Consider the following 23428-nt stretch of genomic DNA (forward strand, 5'->3'; position numbering starts at 1 on the left):
GAATGAGTATGAGTGGAAGTGTGTTATGAGAAGTGGCATATGAGATTGAATATGTAATTATAATATGCATTATTATCCGTCGTAGGGGCTGTGACAGAATCTCGCCTACGTTCGGATGTGAGAGTTAAAGCTGGGACGGTGGTAGGACACGCTCCCTCAGAATGTTTCCCTCTGAAAGGAGAAGGTAGTAGGACACTTATCCCTCGGAATTATTCCTCCTAAAAAATGTGACTTCTCTCTGATTGCAAGGTGGTAGGGCACTAACCCACGGAATCATGCGACAACCAGAGGAAGGTGGTAGGGCACGCTCCCTCGGAATATTTCCCTCTGAAAGGAGAAGGTGGTAGGGTACTCGTGCAGACTTCAATCCACACGTTTGCATCAGGCACGCGTTCGCGTCGCTGCGATTTCTTCTTTTCGCGCGCTCGCGTGAGCCATGCGCTCGTGTCATTGTTCGCTGGTCATCTCCTTGGTTTCTTGTGTTCCTTCCATTTTTGCAAGCTTTCTCTCCATTCTCTAAGCCATTCCTGCCCTATGAAGCCTGAAACACTTAACACACGGATCACGGCATCGAATGGGATAAGGAGAGTTAAAATGTATAATTAAAAGATCTCTAGGAAGCAAGTTTTTAACCATGGAACAATTTTAGGAAGGAATTGTAATATCATGCTAATCATATGAATAAGTGGGTAAAGACTTGATAAAATTACTCAATTAAACACAATATAAATCATAAAATAATGGTTTATCAACCTCCCCACACTTAAACATTAGCATGTCCTCATGCTTAGCTTAAGGAGATAAAATAAATGAGTAGGGAAATGTAAAGCTCATGCAATGCAACATATATATATATATAATGTAACTATATGATTCTTGTCTACTTGGTTAAGAATAAATAAGTTCTTCAAGACAAACATAGATTGGAATTCACTAATTCAAATTATATAGTAAGAACAGATAAAAATGCAAGAAGATAGCTCATAAAAGCAGGGAACATAGAATTAAGCATTGAACCCTCACTGATGGTGTACGTGCACTCTAGTCTCTCAAGTGTCTAGGGTAATCACTCTATCCTTCTCTAATCATGCTTTCTAAATTTTTGTTCTTCACCTAACCAATCAACAATATTTAATATACTAATGCAAAATACCATGAGGCCTTTTTAAGGTTGTAATGGGGCTAAGGTAAGGGTAAGGGTATACATATGGCTAAGTGAGCTATAAATTGAATCTTTGACTAACCTAAGCTCTTATCTAGCATACATACACTCTATATAACTCTAGAATCATGCCTAGCTACCCAGAATTTTCACTTTTGCATTACATACTCATGTATTAATTTTTTTTCTTTTAACTTGTATCACATATGCATTGATCTTTTTATTAACTTAACTTAGCATTGGGGTAAATTTGTCCCCTTATTTATTTACTTAATTGTTATTATTTTTGGAATTTTTTTTCAGCATAAACATAAACATAACATCATCAATGCACATAGATTTTCAATTTCTCTAGTTTCACATGAGTAGGTACCCAAATTCCCATTATTTTACCATGACACATTCCCTTATTAACCCATGTTTCCACAATCTTCCCATACTCAATTGATACACACTTCCTATCTCAAGCTAGCCAAAGATTCAGTTTGGGGTGATTAATTATTTTTCCACTTAAGGCTAGTAGTCTGGTAAAATATAGAACAAATGGGATTAAAAGGCTCAAAGTGGCTGACAAGAATGATTAAAAGGGTAGGCTTATTTAGGATAAATGAGCTAAACAATTAATGGCCTCAATCATATGCATTCATATAAATACATTAACATTTGACATATAGGATGAAACAAAATAAAGATTACAATCATAGAGAAGTGAACACACAAGAATAAAATATTTATGGTTAAATAATGTAACCATGTAATTAGGCTCAAAATCTCACGGGTTGTGTATTCTTAGCTTTTTAAACTATGTTCCAAATACAACTTCAAATAAATTTAACACAAAGGTTTTGATTTAAATTAGTGAAATTTTTCAAAAATAGGGTCTTAAAAAGAAACTTATTATTTTTTAATCAAGTAGAACATGCATGCAAATAATTATTACTATGCAATTTATCCTATTCTACAAAAGAAAAACTAGCTAAATATCCTATTTATTGGTGTTTAAGGAAAAAGAAATTACCTCCAGAAGTCAGGTACTGACCGACCTCCCCACACTTAAAGCTTTGCACCATCCTCGGTGCCATCTGTCAGGAAAAAAAGGGGGGGCTGGTAGCAGCATCTCCACCGTCGAGACCGTCATGGCTCCCTGTGCTGGTAAATAAAGTGGAGTCCGGGGTGTCTGGGTCTTTTCTTGGTGGTTGGTTACCAACAAGTAGCTCCTTGAGGTATGCAAATTTGCGCTTGTTACGGCGCTCTCTTTGCTTTCCTTTCCGTTCAATCTGTTCTAGCCTCTCAAGTATCTGATTAAGCAGTTGGTTTGTTGAAGGTGCTTGTGGTGTGGAAGAAGAAGGAATATCTTCTGCTGGTTCTGTGCTCCGGTTGATAGTTGCTAGGGGTGTCCGCGGATCGGATATGGCCGAAAATTCGATCCGATCCGCACAATTTCCATCGGATCGGATCGGATATGATATCCGTACTTTTTAGTGCCGGATCCGATCCGATCCGATCCGCATATTTGCGGATCGGATCGGATCGGATATCAGATATATCCGCATAATTAAACCTTCTCTTTTTAATCATATTTCTATGAAAAAGAATTCGATAAAAATATTTCTTTCATACTTTTAAACTTATTTATTCCTAAAATATTTTTAATCAAACTCTCTCTAAATAACAAAAATAAAATAATACAATATATGAATAATAATTACTAACTAAAACATACAAACAAGTAAATAAAATACCAAACATATATATATTTATTTATTTTTTAATTATTATAGTGCGGATTTGCGGATCCGCGGATGTAGAGCAGATATCCGCGATCCGATCCGCAAAGGGTGCGGATCGGATCCGATCCGATCCGATCAATTTGCGGATCGGATCGTATCCGTAATTTTCGGATCGGATGCGGATATTTACCGCGGATCTGCGGATACGATCCGATCCATGGACACCCCTAATAGTTGCTGCTAGAGGTCTGATATACTTCCTGTTAGGGACGTATTGATCATCTCGTGGAATCATGGCTGTAGTATCTCCAGCTCTATAGGAGACTCCGGCTGCTGAGACGAGATCTGAAACCAAGGTGGAAAAGGTAAGTTGCCCACAATCTGTACGTGTCCCATAGCATGCCGAATGTGTCTTGGTAAATTGAGGTGCTGGTCTGTAAGGATACACCAGAGTAAGACAGCCATGTCTGCAGTGAAGGAAGACTCATGAGTGCTTGGAAAGATGTAATGGGACATAATTTGTGCCCATACTCGAGCCTCCAAGGTGAGTGCTGAAGCCAATATGCCCTTAGGTCGGGAACGATGGTATCCGTAGATCCATATGCTGCTAGGTTGTGCGATAACTCTGAGAATGACATCCCAGTCAAATTGGTATGTCTGGTGCTTGAATGAGGCTTCTTGGAATGCGTCCAATCCTTCTGAAGCAGGGGGAAGATCTAAAGCTCTTTGAATGGCCTCTTCAGTTATGGGGACTTGCTTTTGACGGACATAGACAGACTGCATGGTTGGAATGTGAAAATTGGAGTAGAATTCAACTACCCATGATAGATTAACCTGCCGTGGCTGTTTCTGTAGGAATTCTCATTGTCTTCGCTCAATGCGAGGCTCAACAATTTTAGCAATGTTGGTCGGGAGGATAAGAAGGTATTCATTGTTATAATTCGTTTAAGACAGGATGGGGAACATCTGCTCACAGTAGTAGTTAGTGAACCGCGCAGTGTCCTTAGCTGGAAAGGCTTTCTCTTTTTTATTGACCTTGATGATCCTCTTGATTCTTTTTGTTGAGGGTTTCACCGCTGTTGAAGATAGTTCTGCCATTAATGTTCTTTTTGTTCCTCTCCTTGCTGGTGGTTTGGGAGTAGCTTTCTCTTTGCCTTTCTTGGTGGCCATCCTGAAAAAGAAAAAAGAAAGTAATATGTAAAGTTAAGGGTTCGAGTAAGGGAGCAAAAATTAAGGGTGATAATCAATGCACGGTAAAAAAGGATGTCGTTAACACATGGTCTAGAGTACATGTGAAAAGTTCATCAAAGGTAATATAGCAAGTTTACGTGATGGCAATTGAATGCATGTTTATTGGCATGCCGGCAAAGGCATGAGTAGCATAGATCAAGCATTCAATGTCCAAGTTAGATTACCAAGCCTTTCAAACTAATAATCTGTTTATATTGACAATTATATTTAATTAATAAAATATAAAAGGGATTTTGTGAAAACAGGCATTAGAATAGTAGAATAGAATAATTTAAAATAATGCACAATGCCATACGGGCTTTTTCACAAATACATAGCATGCATGGTAAATATGTTATTGGAAGTAGGAATTTGAACATGCAAGCAACCCTTATGAAAAGTAATATATAATTGTCAAATAATTCCACAATAACTCACAAGAAAAATATAAAAGAAAATATTTACCCAATTAGATTTCTAACACCAATTAAGGGAATAAAAAAGACAAAGAAAGAAAAAGAAAATATAGATAATGAAAGTAAAAAGAAAAAGAAAACATAAATAAAAATAATAAAGAAAAAGTAAAAAAGTAAAGAAAGAAAGAAAAGAACCTTGATAATGGATGAGGAAAATAAGGGAGGAGAAAGTAAAAAGTGAGAATGAGTAGAGAAGGAAGAAGGGGGAAGAAAGAAATAATAAGGGAAATAAAAATTAAGATTTGGGGAAGAAAAGATAAGATATTTTGGCTGATGTGGATAATCTGTGCGCCGCATGTGACGCGGACGCGTGAGTCACGCGGTCGCGTGGTGTGTGATTTTTGTCAAGTGACGCGGACGCGTGGGTCACGCGGTCGCGTGACTTGATTCGTGCGAGTGGCGCTAGAGCAGCCTCGCGTTCGCGCGACTCTCTGTTTCAAACTCATATTGCCAAAATTTAGGGTGACGCGTTCGCGTGGGTGACATGATCGCGTGATGGGGCTGGTGCTTCCAGCATCATTCCAGCCCAGCTCCATCATAACTTGCTGCCATGCACCTCTTTTACGTTGATTTTTAGGGGCACGCATTCGCGTGGGTGACGCGGACGCGTGGGAGGCTACTTTTCCAAAATGACGTGGCCACGTCAGCGATGCGGTCGCGTGGGCATGTTTGTGCCTAAGGCACGCCTCTAGCCACGCTTTTGCGTGACTTTCTGTTCAATTATCTTTTCTTCTTAATGCGCCTATGACGCGGATGCGTCAGCGACGCTTACGCGTCGCGTGCGTTTTTATTTTTTATTTATTTTTATTTTTTTTATATGTAATATGCAAATGCAAATGCAGGCTATATGCAGAGATTATAAGAAGACTCATTAATAAAAACAAAAATAGAATAGAGCAAAATAAAACTAAGACTGAAACTGAACGATCATACCATGGTGGGTTGTCTCCCACCTAGCACTTTGCTTTTACGTCCTTAAGTTGGACGCTCGTTAGGCTCATTCTGCTGCTGTTGGTGGATCTTCCAGGAGGAAAACTTCTAGTTCTTTGTTATTCTTCATCTTCTCACCATGATAAAGCTTCAGGCGATGTCCATTTACCTTTAAGAATTTGGAGCTGGAAAGATGACACAGGTGGAAAACTCCGTATGGATCTACCTTTTCTACTCTGTATGAACCTTCCCATCTTGATCTCAGTTTACCTGGCATAAGCCTCAGTCTGGAGTTATAAAGAAGAACTAACTCCCTTGGTCTGAATTCTCTCCTTTTTATGTGCTTATCATGGACAGCCTTCATCTTTTCTTTGTATCTCCTGGAGTTGTCATATGCTTCTAGGCGAAGATTCTCCAGTTCTGCTAGTTGCAGCTTTCTTTCAGCACCAGCTTTCTTAAGATTCATGTTGCACTCCCTCACAGCCCAGAAAACCTTGTGTTCCACCTCTACTGGAAGGTGGCAAGCCTTTTCGTATACTAGGTGGAAGGGGCTCATCCCAATGGGTGTCTTGTATGCTGTTCTATATGCCCAGAGTGCATCTTGTAGCCTGGCACTCCATTCCTTCCTGTGAGGTTTTACTATCTTCTCCAGAATACGCTTTATCTCTCTGTTAGAGACTTCTGCTTGCCCATTGGTTTGGGGATGGTAAGTTGTTGCTACTTTGTGAATTATCCCATGCCTCTTCAGTAATCCTGTTAGTCTCCTGTTACAAAAGTGAGTGCCTTGATCATTCACGATTGCTCATGGAGATCCAAAACGGCAAATAATATGGTTTCTAATAAAGGAAACAACAGTGTTAGCATCATCAGTACGGGTAAGAATTGCTTCCACCCATTTAGAAACATAATCTACAGCTAACCGTATATAAAAGTAGCCATTAGAATTTGGAAATGGACCCATGAAGTCAATGCCCCAAACATCAAAAATTTCACAAAAAAACATAATCTGTTGAGGCATCTCATCCCTCTTGGATATATTACCAAACCTTTGGCATGGGGAACAAGATTTACAAAATTCATCAGCGTCTTTAAAATTAGTAGGCCACCAGAATCCACAGTCTAGAATTTTTCTAGTTGTTCTTTGAGGGCCAAAATGTCCCCCACTCTTAGATGAGTGACATGCTTCTAGAATGGACTGGAATTCTGATTGAGGTACACACCGTCTAATTACCTGGTCAGCACCACACCTCCACAAATATGGATCATCCCGTATAAAATATTTAGACTCGCTTTTCAGCTTGTCTCTTTGATGCTTAGTGAAATTTGGAGGAAAGGTGTGCCTAACTAGATAATTAGCTACAGGTGCATACCAAGGGACTACTTCAGATACTGCATGTAAGCTATCAAATAGGAAATTATCATTTATAGGAGTGGAATCATCCTTAATGTGCTCAAGGCGACTCAAGTGGTCTGCCACTAAATTCTGGTTACCGCTCCTATCCTTAATTTCTCAATTAAATTCTTGCAGCAGCAGTATCCAACATATTAGCCTTGGTTTGGACTCTTTTTTAGCTAATAGATATTTTAGAGCTGCATGGTCTGAGTACACTACTACCTTAGTACCAAGTAAATAGGCTCGGAATTTATCCAGAGCAAAAATAATAGCAAGAAGTTCTTTTTCAGTAGTAGTGTAATTAGATTGAGCAACATCTAAAGTCTTAGATGCATAAGCAATTACAAAAGGATCCTTACCTTCGTGATGAGGCAGTGCCGCTCCTACTGCATGGTTGGAAGCATCACACATAATTTCAAATGGCTGGCTCCAGTCTGGTACTCTTACAATTGGAGCTTGAGTCAGAGCGATCTTCAGCTTATCAAATGCCTGCATACAATCCTCACTGAACTCGAACTCAATATCTTTCTGCAGCAATCTGGATAAAGGCAATGCTACCTTACTGAAGTCCTTAATGAATCTCCTGTAAAAACCTGCGTGGCCAAGGAACGAACAGACTTCCCTCACGGAGGAGGGATAAGGTAAACTAGAAATGACATCCACCTTTGCTAGATCTACAGAAATACCAGTATTAGACACAACATGTCCTAGTACAATTCCTTGTTTTACCATAAAGTGACATTTTTCAAAATTTAACACAAGGTTTGTACTAACACACCTGTCTAATACTCTAGATAAACTATCCAAGCAAAGGCTAAATGAATCACCATATATGCTAAAATCATCCATAAAAACTTCCATACAGTTCTCAATAAGATCTAAAAAGATACTCATCATACATCTTTGGAAAGTAGCAGGTGCATTACACAAGCCAAAAGACATTCTTTTATAAGCATACATTTCAAAGGGACATGTAAAAGTGGTCTTCTCCTGATCTTTAGGAGCTATATAAATTTGAAAATATCCTGTATAACCATCTAAAAAGCAATAATGGGATTTACCTGACAGGCGATCAAGCATTTGATCAATAAATGGCAAAGGATAATGATCCTTGCGAGTGGCTTGGTTGAGACGCCTATAGTCAATGCAAACTCTCCATGAGTTCTGCACTCTAGTTGTCAGGAGCTCTCCGTGCTCATTCTTTATTGTTGTGACTCCAGACTTCTTGGGCACTACTTGTACTGGACTGACCTATTCACTGTCTGATATGGGGTAAATGATATCTGCTTCAAGTAGCCTGGTCACTTCCTTCTTGACAACTTCTAAGATGGTGGGATTCAATATTTTTTGAGGCTGACGAATAGGCTTTGCTCCCTCTTCTAAGAATATTCTATGCTCACAAACTTGGGGACTGATGCCTACTATATCCACCAAGCTCCATCCAATTGCTTTCTTATGTTTTTTCAGCACACTGAGCATTTGCTCTTCTTGTTGAGAGGTAAGTTCTCTTGCAATGATAACTGGAAATTCCTGATTATCCTCAAGGTAAGCATACTTGAGGTGTGGAGGGAGGGGCTTTAATTCTAATTTCTGCTCATAGCTAGGCTCTGGATCATCCGGGGTTGGTGATAATGGTAAAGGGTCTTCATTGTTTTCAGAAAGTGTCCCCACACTTGAACCTTGCTCCATGTGCTTCTCTTTCATTTCTTCTTGGTGAACTTCAGCTACAGTTTTATCAATGATGTCGCACTGGAAGATAGAATGATCTTCTGGAGGGTGCTTCATAGCTTCATTTAAACTGAAACTCACTGTTCTGCCATCTATCTCAAAGGAGTAAGTTCCTGAGAATGCGTCAAGCTTGAACTTTGAAGTCTTCAGGAATGGTCTTCCAAGCAGGATTGATGATGATCTTCCTGAGTCATTAGGGGGCATTTCCAGGATATAGAAGTCAATGAGAAATGTGAGCCCCTTAATGCTCACTAATACATCTTCAGCAATTCTAACTACTGTAATAATGCTTTTATTTGCTAACACAAAATGAGCTGCCAACCTTTTTAAGGGAGGGAGCCTCAAAGTATTATATATAGACAAAGGCATTATACTAACACACACTCCTAGATCACACATGCAGTCAGAAAAAATTACACCGCCAATGGTACAGTTAACCATACATGGGCCTGGATCACTACATTTTTCAGGTATACCCCCCATTAAAGCAGATATAGAACTACCTAAAGGAATATTTTCTAATTCATTAATTTTGTCTTTATGTATGCACAAATCCTTCAGAAACTTTGCATATTTAGGTACCTGCTGAATAACATCAAAAAGGGGAACAGTTACCTCAACCTTTTTGAATATCTCTACCATTTTGGGATCAAGTTCCATCTGCTTTCTGGGCTTCCTTGCAAGTTGTGGGAATGGGATAGGAAGGGCGTTACTTGCAGCCTCTGCATCCTTTGGTGTTTCATTCTGTGGTTGAGCTGCTTCTTCTTCAACTATGTTTTGTACATCCTCTTCCTCTTCAGCATCTTCTACTTCCACTACATCCTCAACTGGGACGTGTTCTGGTGAGCTTGGCTCCTCATGGTTCCTCTCTTGCAGTGTGGTTCCGGACCTTAAAGTGATGGCATTGATGCAACCCTTTGGATTAGGTAGGGGTTGAGAAAGAATCCCACTGGAGCTTGAAGGTTGGTTAGTGGAATTATGTGATGAATCTAATCGGGAGACGAAAGCTTGTAAAATGGCAGTCAGACCATTTAGAGTAGAGTTTAGCTGCGTCTGCATGTCTTGTTGCCCTTGTGCAAGAGAACGGAGCATCTCGTTATTTGATGAGGAATTGGAGTAAGTAATCTGAGGAACCTGCTGTTGATTGTGCTGGGGTCCTTGGGGCTGTCTTAGGTGAGGTGCTCTGTAAGGTTGGTTCTGATTTTGCTGTCTGTTGTTATTATTGTTATTCTATCTCTGGTTTCCATTGTTGTCTCTGCCTCCACTGTTATAGTTGTCCCTCCAACCTTGGTTGGATTTGCCACCTTGTTGATTGTATCCTTGATTTGGGCGGGCATAGAAGTTATGAGTGGCTGCCACAGTGTTGTCTTCCTATTGGAGCTGCGGACATTCATCAGTATAATGACTATAATCAGCACAGATCCCACACACTCTTTGTGGAACCAACTGTTGGCTTTGCTATGGTGGGGGATGCTGAGCTTTATGTGTTTGTTGTTGGTTTAGCTGCATCTGTTTCAGTAGGTTGATCATTTCACATATACTCTGGGTAAGAGCAGTAGTTTCAACGCTAGAGGAGATCTCTGCAATAGCTTTTGAGTGGCTATGCCTCTGCCTGTGATTTCTAGTGGACTCAGCTAAGTCGCTGATCAGTTTCCATGCTTCATCTACGGTCCTGTACTTTTTCAGGGAACCATTACTAGCACCATCCAGTGTTGTCTTATCCTGGGGGTTCATGCCTTGAGTGAAGTAGCTGATCAATACCAGTCTATCAATCATGTGATGGGGCATACTTCCAGTAGATTGTTGAAGCACTCCCAGTATTTATAGAGAGTCTCAGATTCGCCCTGAACAATCATTGAAATATCTTTCCTCAATCTATCAGTAACTTCAGCTGGAAAGTATTTTTCCAAAAATTCTCTTTTAAGCGTATCCCAGTTAGTAACAATCGCTTCAGGTTGGGTGTAGTACCATTCCCTCGCCTTTCCCTCAAGAGAAAACGGGAAAGCGGTTAACAGAATAGAAGTTTCATCTGCACCATAATGCCTAACAGTAGAACAGACTGTCTGGAAATTCCTAAGATGCTTAATAAGCTCTTGAGCAGGTAAGCCGTGAAACTTGGGCATCAAATTGATTAGTGCAGTCTTCAGTTCAAAGTCTGCAGCCAAATTTGGATGACGCACTTGATACGGTTGTAGTGTAAAATCTGGGCTCTAGCTTCCTGGAGAGTAATCCTCCTAGGTTCTGCCATGTTACCTGCACGTGAATCAACTGAATCAGTAGTAAAGGAGCCTGTCTCGCTCTCAGATGGCAGTTCAAATTCGCTCTCAGATGAGACTGGTGAATTGATAACAATCACTTCACCACCCTCAGAGACTAACCGACGTCGAGCTCGCCTAATACGTGAAAGAGTTCTTTCAATTTCCGGATCAAAAGCGGCTAAGCTCGGATCAGGTAATGAATGCGTCATTCAATGAGAAAGACATATAGCTCATGGTAACAAAATAAAAATAAAATATGCGAATAAAATAAAATATATACACTAATTAATAATCTAGCACACTATTCTAACTCCCCGGCAGCGGCGCCAAAAATTGATGGTGGCGAAAATCGGCCAGTTAAGAAATTTAATAAACAAAATGCGTTGCAAGTACAGTTCTTAACCAAATAAGATCCGCCTTCTCAATTTAAAAGGGGTTGTCACAAAAATTAAAATTAAAAATACTGGGAGTATGAGTCCCAGGTCGTCTCCCAACGAGTTGCAGGAAAGAGTGCTAATTTATTAATTAGAAATTTTCCAAAAGGTTTGAATTGGATAATGAGTAATTAAAATAATTGTAAATTAAAGCAATAAAACTAAGAATTATTATTAATATAAAAAGCCTTGACTGGGGAATTGATTAATCGGAAGTTCTATCCTTGTTGGAATCTTCTCAAGTGTAATGTAAAGCGGTTGTTGTTTTCACTTAGTTAACCCTTACTGAGTAAAAGAAAGTCAAGTGATTGGACTGATTCTTATCCGCAGATCCTAGTCCTTTCCCTTGGGAAGGTCTAGCGTTAGTAGATATAGAATTAGCCAATAATGTTCAAATTAACTAAGCACTTGAGCGTTCCAACTCAAGTGTCTCCTCTTAATCAACCCCATGTCAAGTAGAAAATCTACTCCATTGACATGAAATTAATATTCATAAAAATATAAGAAGACATAATAAATTAAATAGAGTAAAATATAAAATTAAAATTAATTAAAAATAAAATTAGCTCTATATATTAATAAATTCAAAATGCAACATACTTAATTGAATAGGGTCAATGAGCAACTAATAAAAATAAAGGAATAATGAAACAAACTAAAGTGATGTCTTCACGGAGGTAATGACTCTTCAGCATCCAAAAATCCAAAGCAAAAGCATAAACTACTAATGTAAAGCTAATCTAGATTTAGATCTAAAACTAAAAGTAATCCTAATATCGATGTATCTGAATGTGTGTGGATGTGTGTTGAGTTTCTGTATGTTCCCTAGCTTTAATCTGTCTTTCTAGGCCGAAAACTGGGTCAAAATGCGGCCCAAAATCGCCCCAGCGTATTCTGTTATTTTTGCAGATCGCGCAGGTCACGCGTACGCGTCGTCCACACGTTCGCGTCATTCGTGCAGACTTCAATCCATGCGTTTGCGTCAGGCACGCGTTTGCGTCGCTGCAATTTCTTCTTTTCGCGTGCTCGCGTGAGCCATGCACTTGCATCATTGTTTGCTGGTCATCTCTTTGGTTTCTTGTGTTCCTTCCATTTTTGCAAGCTTCCTCTCCATTCTCTAAGCCATTCCTGCCCTATGAAGGCTGAAACACTTAACACACGGATCACGGCATCGAATGGGATAAAGGAGAGTTAAAATATATAATTAAAAGATCTCTAGGAAGCAAGTTTTCAACCATGGAACAATTTTGGGAAGGAATTGTAATATCATGCTAATCATATGAATAAGTGGGTAAAGACTTGATAAAAACACTCAATTAAACACAATATAAATCATAAAATAATCGTTTATCAGGCACTCTCCCTCGGAATTTTTCCTCCTTATGCACAATAGAGAGCCTAATCCGGGAGTTGTCGACCGGATTTGCTGTGGGGTTTGGCACAATAACTGATATGTGATATCACAGCCAATAGGGCAGACATTCATCATGTGCAATTTCTATATGCTTGCTTGCTTTGTTTACTTGAGTTTGCCTAATTGTATAACATGCCTATCTGCTTCTTGAACTACTTGTTGTATATGAATATTATCTGTGTTTTACTTGATTGTCTGGTGCTGAGGAGGTTAGGTAGGTGGTGGCGATGAGATCGCACGGAGATTAGGTTGGCGAGGGCTGTGGGATACAGCGGTGTGATTAGTATTAGTTAGAATTCCCCTAAGTTTAGTTAACCCGGTTTATGGTTTAAGTTCTCTTATTCATTTTGTTCTAAGCTTGAATATCAGTAAGTGATGCGAAGTTCTAGGATTGCCTTCAGCGTCCCGGAGCCTTACATCTTACATCATTGGGCACAGTTACCATATTGAGAACCTCCGATTCTCATTCCATACGTTGTTGTTGTTTTTCAAATGAATGACGCGACCCACCGCAGTGAGTTGGGTGATGTAGCAAAGCAGAGAATCTTATTCTATTTTTTTGTCTTCTTGGTTATTTTATCTTTTACTCTCACTTTTATATTTTTTTTCTGCCTAAAGGCTTTTATTTGAGAGAACAAAATTTGTATAAGCCCTTTTGAACTACAGTCTTCTTGTTGTCTGTATATGGCTAGCCGACTTAAACTCCACGAGTCGTGGTTAGATTCTTATGATATTATACTATTATATTTTGATACATCTTATCTGTACCTTGTGTTTTAAGTTAGTAGTTTCGCTAGTACGTTATGCGCTTTTCAAATCCTGTTTTTGGAGCTAAATCCTTCATCAAGCTTCTAGAATATATTTTTTCTTTCTATATAAATATGTATAAGCCTTAGAATTATCGTAATCTTTGATTAACCTTTGCTTTACAGCTAGAGGTAAGGCTTAGGGTAATTGGGGTGTTACATTTAGTGGTATCAGAGCGGTTCGTCCTCGTGAGCCTGAGGAATAGACCGATTGTGCTTCGTTGCATACTCTGTGTGTCTTTTTCTTTGATGCTATTAGGTTATCTATTTGATATTGTATAGCATGCTTGTTTTTGAATGGCTGTTTGGGATAATGGAAGCACTAGGCTTTTGATATTGACACTGATCATCTTGATATCGATTGGTTGGTGTAGACAGGAACCCTAATGGCTACTCGCGGACGAGGTCGTACACGTTCACGAAGAGAGAGTAGAAACGAGCAACCGGACGATAACCATACTGAGTTTACGGCGGCGATGGCAAATCTTGCGAATACCATGGAGGCGAATGCTGCTGCAACTCTGCAAGCTGTGCAAATGTTAGGCCAACCGGAGGGAATGGAGATAACATGGGGGGTGCTCCGATGACCTTGGCGACCTTTCTCAAGGTTCATCCTCCGAGTTTTCGAGGTTCAACAAATCCCACGGAAGCGGATAATTGGTTCTAAGCTATGGAACGTGCACTGCAAGCACATCATGTCCCGAACAACCAATACGTGGAGTTTACTGCTTATCACCTTCTGGAAGAGGCCCAACATTGGTGGCAGGCGGAATGCCGCTTGCTCTAACTTCAGAACGCCGATGTCCCTTGGGATGTATTCCGGATGGCCTTCTACAAGAAGTACTTTCCTGAGTCTCCAAGGGAAGCGAAGGAAATGGAACTGATGCAGCTGAAGCAAGGTTCTCTATCTGTTGCAGACTACACAAGCAAGTTTGAGAAACTCTGTAGGTTTTCTAGGGTATGTCAGGGTGCCCCGGAGACCTATGAAATTTGGAAGTGTGTCAAGTATCAAGGTGGCTTGAAGGGCGATATCATGACTGCTATGGCTCCTATGGAGATTCAGATTTTCTCCGATCTGGTGAACAAGGCAAGAGTGGTTGAGGAATGCGCAAAGACGGTAGCCTCGTCAAGGGACACTCGTGGAGGAGACACTAGTAGAGAACACGACAATTACCTTGGGCCAAGGGGACAGAACTTCAAGAGATATGGCGAAGGGAAGCGGTCAAGAGCTTACTCCTCTGATATGAAATGTCAAGACTGTGGGAGCTACCATCCGAATAGGCCGTGCTAGTTGGGTAAGAAACTATGTTACAAGTGTGGCTCACCGAGACATTTGGTTAGAGATTGCCCACACCGAGGAACACATGTGGCAGATGGATCACAACAACAGGGTTGAGGTAATTATGAAGCCGATGACCAAATCTCAACTTATCTTCATAGTATAGACTATCGTCGTTCGTGTTGAAAAAGTTTTAAAGCTTAGATTGATTTTTAAACTTGGTTTGGAAACTCTGGTTCAAATGATTGGTTTTGAACTAGGACTGGAACTTTTGGTCAAATGATATTATTTAAAAGGGGAACGTGAGTCCTAAGATTTCGTTAACTCGTGATTTTGGTTTGCAAATTTGATTTATTAAAAAGGGATTCAAATTGAACGGTTCCAATTTAAGGATTTTAATGAAATTAGGAAAAATCGTATTTCAAAGTGATTGATTTACAAGTGAAAGGTTTTGACTTTTGATACGGTTTTAACCATGGACTCAGTTAGATTATACCTGTTTTAAATGTTTTGAAAAATGTTACAAAATTGGTATTTGATTTAAGAAAAATTTTCAAATTCTTAATAACGATAATCAGAGTGACGTAGCGGAAGATGAGAGAGAACGTCGACGCATTGGGATGATGGTGAACAAGATACTTTTACAACTTGTTAGTTTGGCAACGTAGAAAGTAGGACGCTTCGTGGAGAGTATATATATATAGGCATATATCTATTACATCGCGTGGTTCGAATTTTCGAGGGCAAAAATCTTTTTAAGGAGGAGAGGATGTAAGAACTGGATTTTTCACGAATAAAATAATTTAAATGCCCAAATTAGGTTCCGAAAAGTTAGAATGAGAATTTGGGGATTTAGATATGATTTTTGGACTTAATAGGTCTTTCTGAGTCAGAAAATGTGTTTTCTGCGAAAAATCGCGAACCGACAGTTGAACCGGTTGAACTGGTTTAAGTCTACCCGGTTCTGTGCGAGAAAAAGTGAAAACAGTCGAAAACTTTAGAAAAATATTAGAAATAGAAAATCGGGCGTTAGTGTTAGAAGTTTGGCCCAAAGTTAGGCCAAACGGGCTAAAAACGCTAACGGGTTGGATCGGGCCCAAACCGGGCCCAAGGTCCAACATATATAAGCTCATTTAATGAGCTTTGAGTTCATTTCAGCCCAAAAAGAGAGAGCCACGCGGTTTTGAGAGAGAAGAGAAGGGGTGGTGTTACTATTCACCTCCACCTTCCGGGAGCGATATCTTGAGCTACGGAGCTCCAATTGACCAGTCGTTTGCGGCCATGCAAAGCTCTTGATGAGTTCTTCCATTCCATCTAAGAAAATCTGGTAAAGAATCGTGTTCTAATTCCCAGTTTCCAGCCCTAAGTTTCTGCACGGTTTTGGTTACGGGTTTTGAGTAGATTTTATGTTTTTGCTTGTTTAGGTGATCTGTAGTAGTGGGTAATGGATGGATTTTACCCTTACTCACGTTGGATAAGGTAAGGTTTCACTAAACCCTTGTGTTTAGTTATTTTGTGTATATTAGGTTTTAATTTTGGTGATATATGTGTTGTTAGTTGAGCTTTGGTGTTTGTTAGAGTTGGTTGAGGCTTTGGATCAAGTTTGGTGGTTTCGTTTTGGTGTTTGGAGAGTTTGGAAATCGGACAAGGTATGGTTTCGGTTTTCTTTATATAATATGTAATATTTCTAAAAACTTAGGCTAGTTGACCCTAAGATAGGATTGAATAATATTGGTGTATGAATAATTATATGTGAATTGATGTAATTGTTGGTGTTAGTGAGTATTGATGATTGGTGTTATTGATGAGCATTGATAAGTGAAGTGATGGTGTTGTGGGGAATGAATTCAAATACTAGCAATAATGATTATATGATTTGATGAGGTTGTTGGTATTTAATGTTTTATGATAAATATTGATGTTGTTGGTATTTAATGGTTATGAAGGTTGATGAGGAATGTGTGGTTTATTGTTGTTGATGAGGGATTAATGATTATTGAGATTGATGAGAATTTGTAGTAATTGTTAACATTGTTGATGGTTGATATTAATTATAAGTGTTATGATGGTTGTTGATGTTGAGTTTGGTTGAGAGAGAAGGAAGAGTAGTGAAATTGGTGAAAGGCTAAGTTGATGGAATGAGTATGAGTGGAAGTGTGTTATGAGAAGTGGCCTCTGAGATTGAATATGTAATTATAATATGCATTATTATCCGTCGTAGGGGCTGTGGCAGAATCCCGCCTACGTTCGGATGTGAGAGTTGAAGCTGGGCTTCTCACTCATACTTTTCGCAACCAGAGGAAGGTGGTAGGGCACGCTCCCTCGGAATGTTTCCCTCTGAAAAGAGAAGGTGGTAGGACACTTATCCTTCGGAATTATTCCTCCTGAAAAATGCGACTTCTCTCTGATTGCAAGGTGGTAGGGCACTAACCCACGGAATCATGCGACAACCAGAGGAAGGTGGTAGGACACGCTCCCTCGGAATATTTCCCTCTGAAAGGAGAAGGTGGTAGGGCACTCTCCCTCGGAATTTTTTCTCCTTATGCGCAATAGAGAGACTAATTCGGGAGTTGTCGACCGGATTTGCTGTCGGGTTTGGCACAATAACCGACATGTGATATCACAGCCAATAGGGCAGACATTCATCATGTGCAATTTCTATATGCTTGCTTGCTTTGTTTACTTGAGTTTGCCTAATTGTATAACATGCCTATCTGCTTCTTGAACTACTTGTTGTATATGAATATTATTTGTGTTTTACTTTATTGCATTAATTTTGATTGTCTGGTGCTGAGGAGGTTAGGTAGGCGGTGGCGATGGGATCGCACGGAGGTTAGGTTAGCGAGGGCTGTGGGATACAGTGATGTGATTAGTATTAGTTAGAATTCTCCTAAGTTTAGTTAACCCGATTTATGGTTTAAGTTCTCTTATTCATTTTGTTCTAAGCTTGAATATCAGTATGTGATGCGAAGTTCTAGGATTGCCTTCGGCGTCCCGGAGTCTTACATCTTACATCATTGGGCACTGTTACCATACTGAGAACCTCCGGTTCTCATTCCATACGTTGTTGTTATTTTTCAGATGCAAGACGCAACCCACCGCAGTGAGTTGGGTGATGGTAGCAGAGAGCGGAGGATCTTATTCTATTTTGTTGTCTTCTTGGTTATTTTATCTTTTACTCTCACTTTTGTATTTTGTTCTGCCTAAAGGCTTTTTTTTGAGAGAACAAAACTTGTATAAGCCCTTTTGAACTACAGTCTTCTTATTGTCTGTATATGGATAGCCGACTTAAACTCCACGAGTCGTGGCTAGATTCTTATGATATTATACTATTATATTTTGATACATCTTATCTGTACCTTGTGTTTTAAGTTAGTAGTTTCGCTAGTACGTTATGCGCTTTTCAAATCCTGTTTTTGGAGTTAAATCCTTCATCAAGCTTCTAGAATATATTATTTCTTTCTATATAAATATGTATAAGCCTTAGAATTGTCGTAATCTCTGATTAACCTTTGCTTTACGGCTAGAGGTAAGGCTTAGGGTAATTGGAATGTTACAAGGAGCATTGAAAATTGTAATTTAAATTTTTGATAAAGTTTCAAATCTTGCAAAATTGTTTATTTTTTTGGGTATTTATTTTATTTGTGATCCCACAATTAAAATATTTTTGGGAGATAAAAAGTTGATCGTTCGTTGAGAATATTGAGTTTGAAACAAAGATAATCAATAGATTATCCTAAAAGTAAACTCAACACCTCAAGAACAAATGTCATTTGGTATATCACTCAAAAAAATTATCTCATTTTTATGTGAGATATTATATATTAGTGCTATGAGTGAAAAGTTTAAGTATTTGAAACTTGTCTCATTAATTACCTGAAAGTAAATTGATTAAATGGGTAATATGGAGATATAAATTAAAGTATGTTTTATTGTAAAATCGTTCCATTTAAAAGTGAAGCATTGAATACAAAGAGACTTTTCTTTTAGTTTTACAAAAAAATTTATTTAGGGCCATAATGATATTGATGATGATATATTAGATCTTGAGCTACAATATATGAATATAAGGAATTATTTCTCAATAGCAATGTTGACGAGACCATTAATATGAGATATATGGACACATGAATTTTAATTACATATGTTATTTAATTTATTTTTAATATATATTTATATTTTAAAATGTATTTTATGTTATAGAGACTAATTTTAATGATTAATTTTAGAATACACTTAGTATAGTTGTATAAAAAAATATTATATTAGCTGAACCATAAATTTTTAACTCTAATATAATATTAAAATAAAATTTTGGGTGAAAGTTCTAATATTAATAAAAAAGTGTTGACTCTAATATTTTTTATTAAAAATTCAATGATCATTAATCATTTATTTTATTATTTTAAATTTTTGTTTATTTTAGAGGATATTTTTTTAAAGGATTTAATTAATTTGTGTTTTTAAAACACATGTTAAGATTATTATTAGCATATAGAATTTTTTAAATTTCTTATTTTAATAAATAAATAACAAATATATTAAAAATTTAAACTTTGTATTTTTTATACAAACTTTTTTAATTAAAAATATTAAAATATATCTTTAAGACACAAATTAACTAAATATATTTTTTAAATTTATAACTTTTATCACGTATGAGTCCTACAATATTAATTTAAAAATATTTAGATTCTCACTTTCTTATTTTATTGATTTCTCTCAATTTAAAAGAGTTTTATTCATTTTTGATATATATATATATATATTAATTCAATTTTTTTCTTTTGATTTATTATTCTTACATATTTTCATTTATTAATAAGCTTTTCTATAATAAAAGAATAATATTATATATATATATATATATATATATATATTATTGTCTTAAAATTGATTGATAATAAAAATTAGAAAAAGATAAAAAGAAATTGTCTTTTATATTAATAGTTAAATTCGTTCTTGAAAAATAATTTATTTTTTAAATTAGTCCCCAAAAGATTTTTTTAATCAAATTCGTCATTCAAAAATTTTAAATTAATTTTGTTAGTCTTTTTGTCATTTTTTTTGTTGACAGTGCCAAAATTTGTTAATGTGATATGTTAAGTGATACTACAGCACACACAAAGGAATATATGAGGCATTGAAATCCTTTAATTTGAGATTGATTTGATCTAATTTCATAAACTTAATTATCATGTTAGCCGCCAAGTAGAACTACTAGATATGTATTATGAAGTCACTTAACGTGTCGTTAACAATAGAAGTGACAGAAGGACTAAAATGACTAACTTAAAATCTTTAAAAATAAATTTGATTAAAAAAAAATTAAGAACTAATTTAAAAAATAAATAATTTTTTAAAGATTAATTTAACTATTTACTCTAACTTTTCTTATGCATACTTTCTCTATATCACTCCAAGAGAAAAAAGTCAACTCTTTTAAATATCTATTTCTTTTGTTTTCCATACCTACAGCACACACATGCAATAAGACAATTCTCTTAATGTAAAATTTACAATAAACAAGATATCCAATTATCTATTGTTGTTGTGCTTCTTTTGAGTTTCTAACCCCACCATTGATGTACAGCTACACCTTTATCCCTCAAGTTTCCATAGAGTGCCAAACACTCCCAATAAGCCCTATGACTTCTATTATTCTCTCGTTTTTGATAAGGCTTACACTCCAAGAAAAGCTCATCTACTAGTCCAATGGTGTCTCTTTTTATCATCTCTTCCACCACTTCTGCCTCTGCTTTCATCACCACGAATTCTTCATCCTTTATATTTGTCCGCATCCAATCTGACATTCCTATTTGAGGCATTTCTTTCGCCGACGCCTCTTCTGCCGTAATTATCTCGATATTTATGTTGTACATTTCGAAGTTCTTGTTTCTTGTTGGATAATTCTTGTGGAACCAATCACTTTTTTTCTCTCCTTCTTTCTCTGCCAATCCAACATCAATGAAAACTCTACGAGAATAACTTTCTAAGGAATCGCCCATCAAATTCGGAAGGTATCTGTTAAATATTTATGAAATTAGTGCAAACTGCATGAGTGTCCTATGATAGGTATATACATTCTAATAATTAGCTAGACAATGAATTTAAGGTAAAAAGAAAATAGTAAAGATATTATTTTTTTTCTTGTTTTCAATTTTTTTTAAAATAAATTTTATTGAAGAACATTTAAGTTTTAAAAAATATTATTATTATAAAACAAATTATTTTTTTAAATGAAAAAATAACTAATTCGTCTTACATTATTATTGAAATTATTGAAAATTTTAAAAGTAATAAAAATATATATTAAGAATTAAAGTTATTAGATCAATCTAAAATTTTTAAATTTATAAAATAATAAAAAACAGTTTAAAGTAGTTTAAATTTTTTTTATTTCATACTTTTTAATTATTGTTTATGTAATAAATATATACTTACAGTTGTTATATATATAAAATTAGAAAATTCTATAGCGCTTATAAAATTTATGTCTAATTTGTCTAAAAAATAAGAGGTGAATAAAAAATTCCACCATTTATATTTGTGTCAAGTAATTGAAAAAATTAAACGTATAAAAATACACTTATAAAGTTATAAATAATAAATTAGATAAAATAAATTTGTGTTATTATCTTTTTTTATCATCATTTGTCTAAATTTAAGTGTTTTACTTACTTAGTGCGCTTCAAGTATTTTCTTGATATTCTCGATGAGGCTCTTGGAGGCTCTAACAAGACATCTTCAAGGTTTTGCAGTGCAGCTTTCTTTGCGTCGGAGGAGTAGCCAAGAAGCTTTCTAGGCGCAGCCACCACTGGCGGTGGCTGATCATGACGAACAAGTTCTTCCTTCTTTATCATGGCCACAGCAATGAGATCCAAGCGCCTCACATAAACCGTCTTGTAGTTGGAAGGCTTGTAATGTTTCGCCGAGGGGTTTTCGCCGGTGATAAAGGCGACAACCCCATCAACTTTCAGTGTCCTGTCGATGAACTTTGAAGCCGCCGGGAAATCTGTGGTGAAAACAAAGTCCACACTGTTGTCGATTACGTTCTTCTGCTTCTCCAAATCACTCAACAAAACAAGTTCCATGTTGTACTCAGAAACAATGCTAGGCCCTATTCCTGGATCCGCATTGTTATCATTGGTCAGGAAAATTGCATTGCTCTGAGTAGGTTTCTTGAGCCCTTCGTTTGTAAGGTCATGGAAAAGAACACCCAATAGCTGCTCTATGTTGACCGAATCGTAGCTAACTTGCTGTTTATCAATAGATTCGGTAAGCAGATCCTTCTGTTGGGTTTCTTTATAAGAGATTTTCTCGAATTCGAAGGAAGACGATCTCATGATGCTATTCAAGGTGGCAAATGCGAATATCATGAGGAACAAACAAGAAACAATCTTCATGAACTTGGAACTTGGGATGAGCCTATTGATAAAGTAACGTGGGCTTTTAGGCAGGTGCTTAATAATGCTTTTCTTGAAGTTGACATAGTGTTTTGATTTCAATGCAATGACACCGATGAGTTCCATCGCCATATTTATGATATGACGATGGAGACAATTAATAGATAGAATAAATGAATAGAATATGATTAAGACGAGAAAGGTATAAGAACAAGAATAAGTATAATTAAAAAGAATATTTTGAGAAAGAGAGTAGAGGAGCTAGTCACAAGAAAAACAGAGTTCTAGCGACTGCAGAATCTAGCAGCGGTATGGTTTCCACCAACAAGTGAGAAATGGTTAATCGACAAAGTAGACCACATTCTAATCAACTCTCTCAATCGCTGTATCTCCATTATTTTTTTTTATCAAGATCGATAATTTGTAACTAGCACCAATTTATTAACATCATCTCATGAATCTGTGATTACGATGATTTTTGTGACAACATAATCTTATTTGTGTTGTCTCTGTATCATCTAATCACAGATGCATGAATGACAAGAGAGCAGATCAGAGCAGTTTTTGTGATCTCTCTTCTCTCTCTTTTGTCTAACTCTCTGTAATTATTTGATTTGTTATTTTGTGAAGGGTGTGAGTTTTGGTGGAATGAAGAGGGAGAGGTTATATAGATCCACTAGGCTTATTATGGGAGGGTAGATAAAAAAGTATGAGAGGAATTCGTGACAACAAATTATTAGAAGAGCCTAAATTTGCAATTTGTGGGAGAAAAACACGGTTGACGCAACGACAATGATGTTGCTCCATTCACTAATTTGTTAATTCATTATTTAATGAATTTAATTCTTTTTTTTTTATTTTGATTTTATCTCCTATAGTTTATCAATTTTGATTTTATTTTGATAACATTTTGCTCCATCATATTGTTATGCATGTAAAAGATCAAGGTGTCTTGAAAGTGTGAATGCCCGCCCATCATGAACATCAGGAAACTGTACTGTTCTCTGAAGGAGGTCTTCCTAAAACTCACCAATGCAATATATTGTGAATTAAGTTAGTACGAAAGTAAATGCCAATTTATGGATGGGTTTACTACCATTACTATTATGATGAATATATTTTATGGTTGTGATGATGGGTTGGCACTTCAAGCATCATGGTTAATTGCTTATTGCCACTCGC

At 37.0% G+C, this 23428-nt stretch overlaps 1 protein-coding gene across 1 annotated transcript; it reads right to left on the reverse strand.

Moving 5' to 3' along the window:
* Window positions 1–20267: 20267 nt before the first annotated feature.
* LOC112737144 (uncharacterized) lies at window positions 20268–22890 on the reverse strand. The gene is made up of 2 exons (XM_025786915.3): window positions 21522–22890; window positions 20268–20864 (listed from the first exon to the last, which is right to left on the reverse strand). Exons 1-2 carry the CDS (start codon window positions 22376–22378, stop codon window positions 20411–20413), a joined length of 1311 nt encoding a protein of 436 aa, XP_025642700.1. The 5' UTR covers window positions 22379–22890; the 3' UTR covers window positions 20268–20410.
* Between the last annotated feature and the right edge of the window lie 538 nt (window positions 22891–23428).

This window comes from Arachis hypogaea, chromosome 13 (assembly GCF_003086295.3).
Source record: "Arachis hypogaea cultivar Tifrunner chromosome 13, arahy.Tifrunner.gnm2.J5K5, whole genome shotgun sequence".
Classification (NCBI taxonomy): domain Eukaryota; kingdom Viridiplantae; phylum Streptophyta; class Magnoliopsida; order Fabales; family Fabaceae; genus Arachis; species Arachis hypogaea.

Bases quoted from the DNA above. Each gene is read 5' to 3' on its own strand.
- LOC112737144 (XM_025786915.3), bottom strand. From the start codon at position 22,378: ATGGCGATGGAACTCATCGGTGTCATTGCATTGAAATCAAAACACTAT. The intron at 20,865-21,521 runs GTAAGTAAAACA...AATATTTAACAG, and splicing joins AAATACTTGAAGCGCACTAA to ATACCTTCCGAATTTGATGG.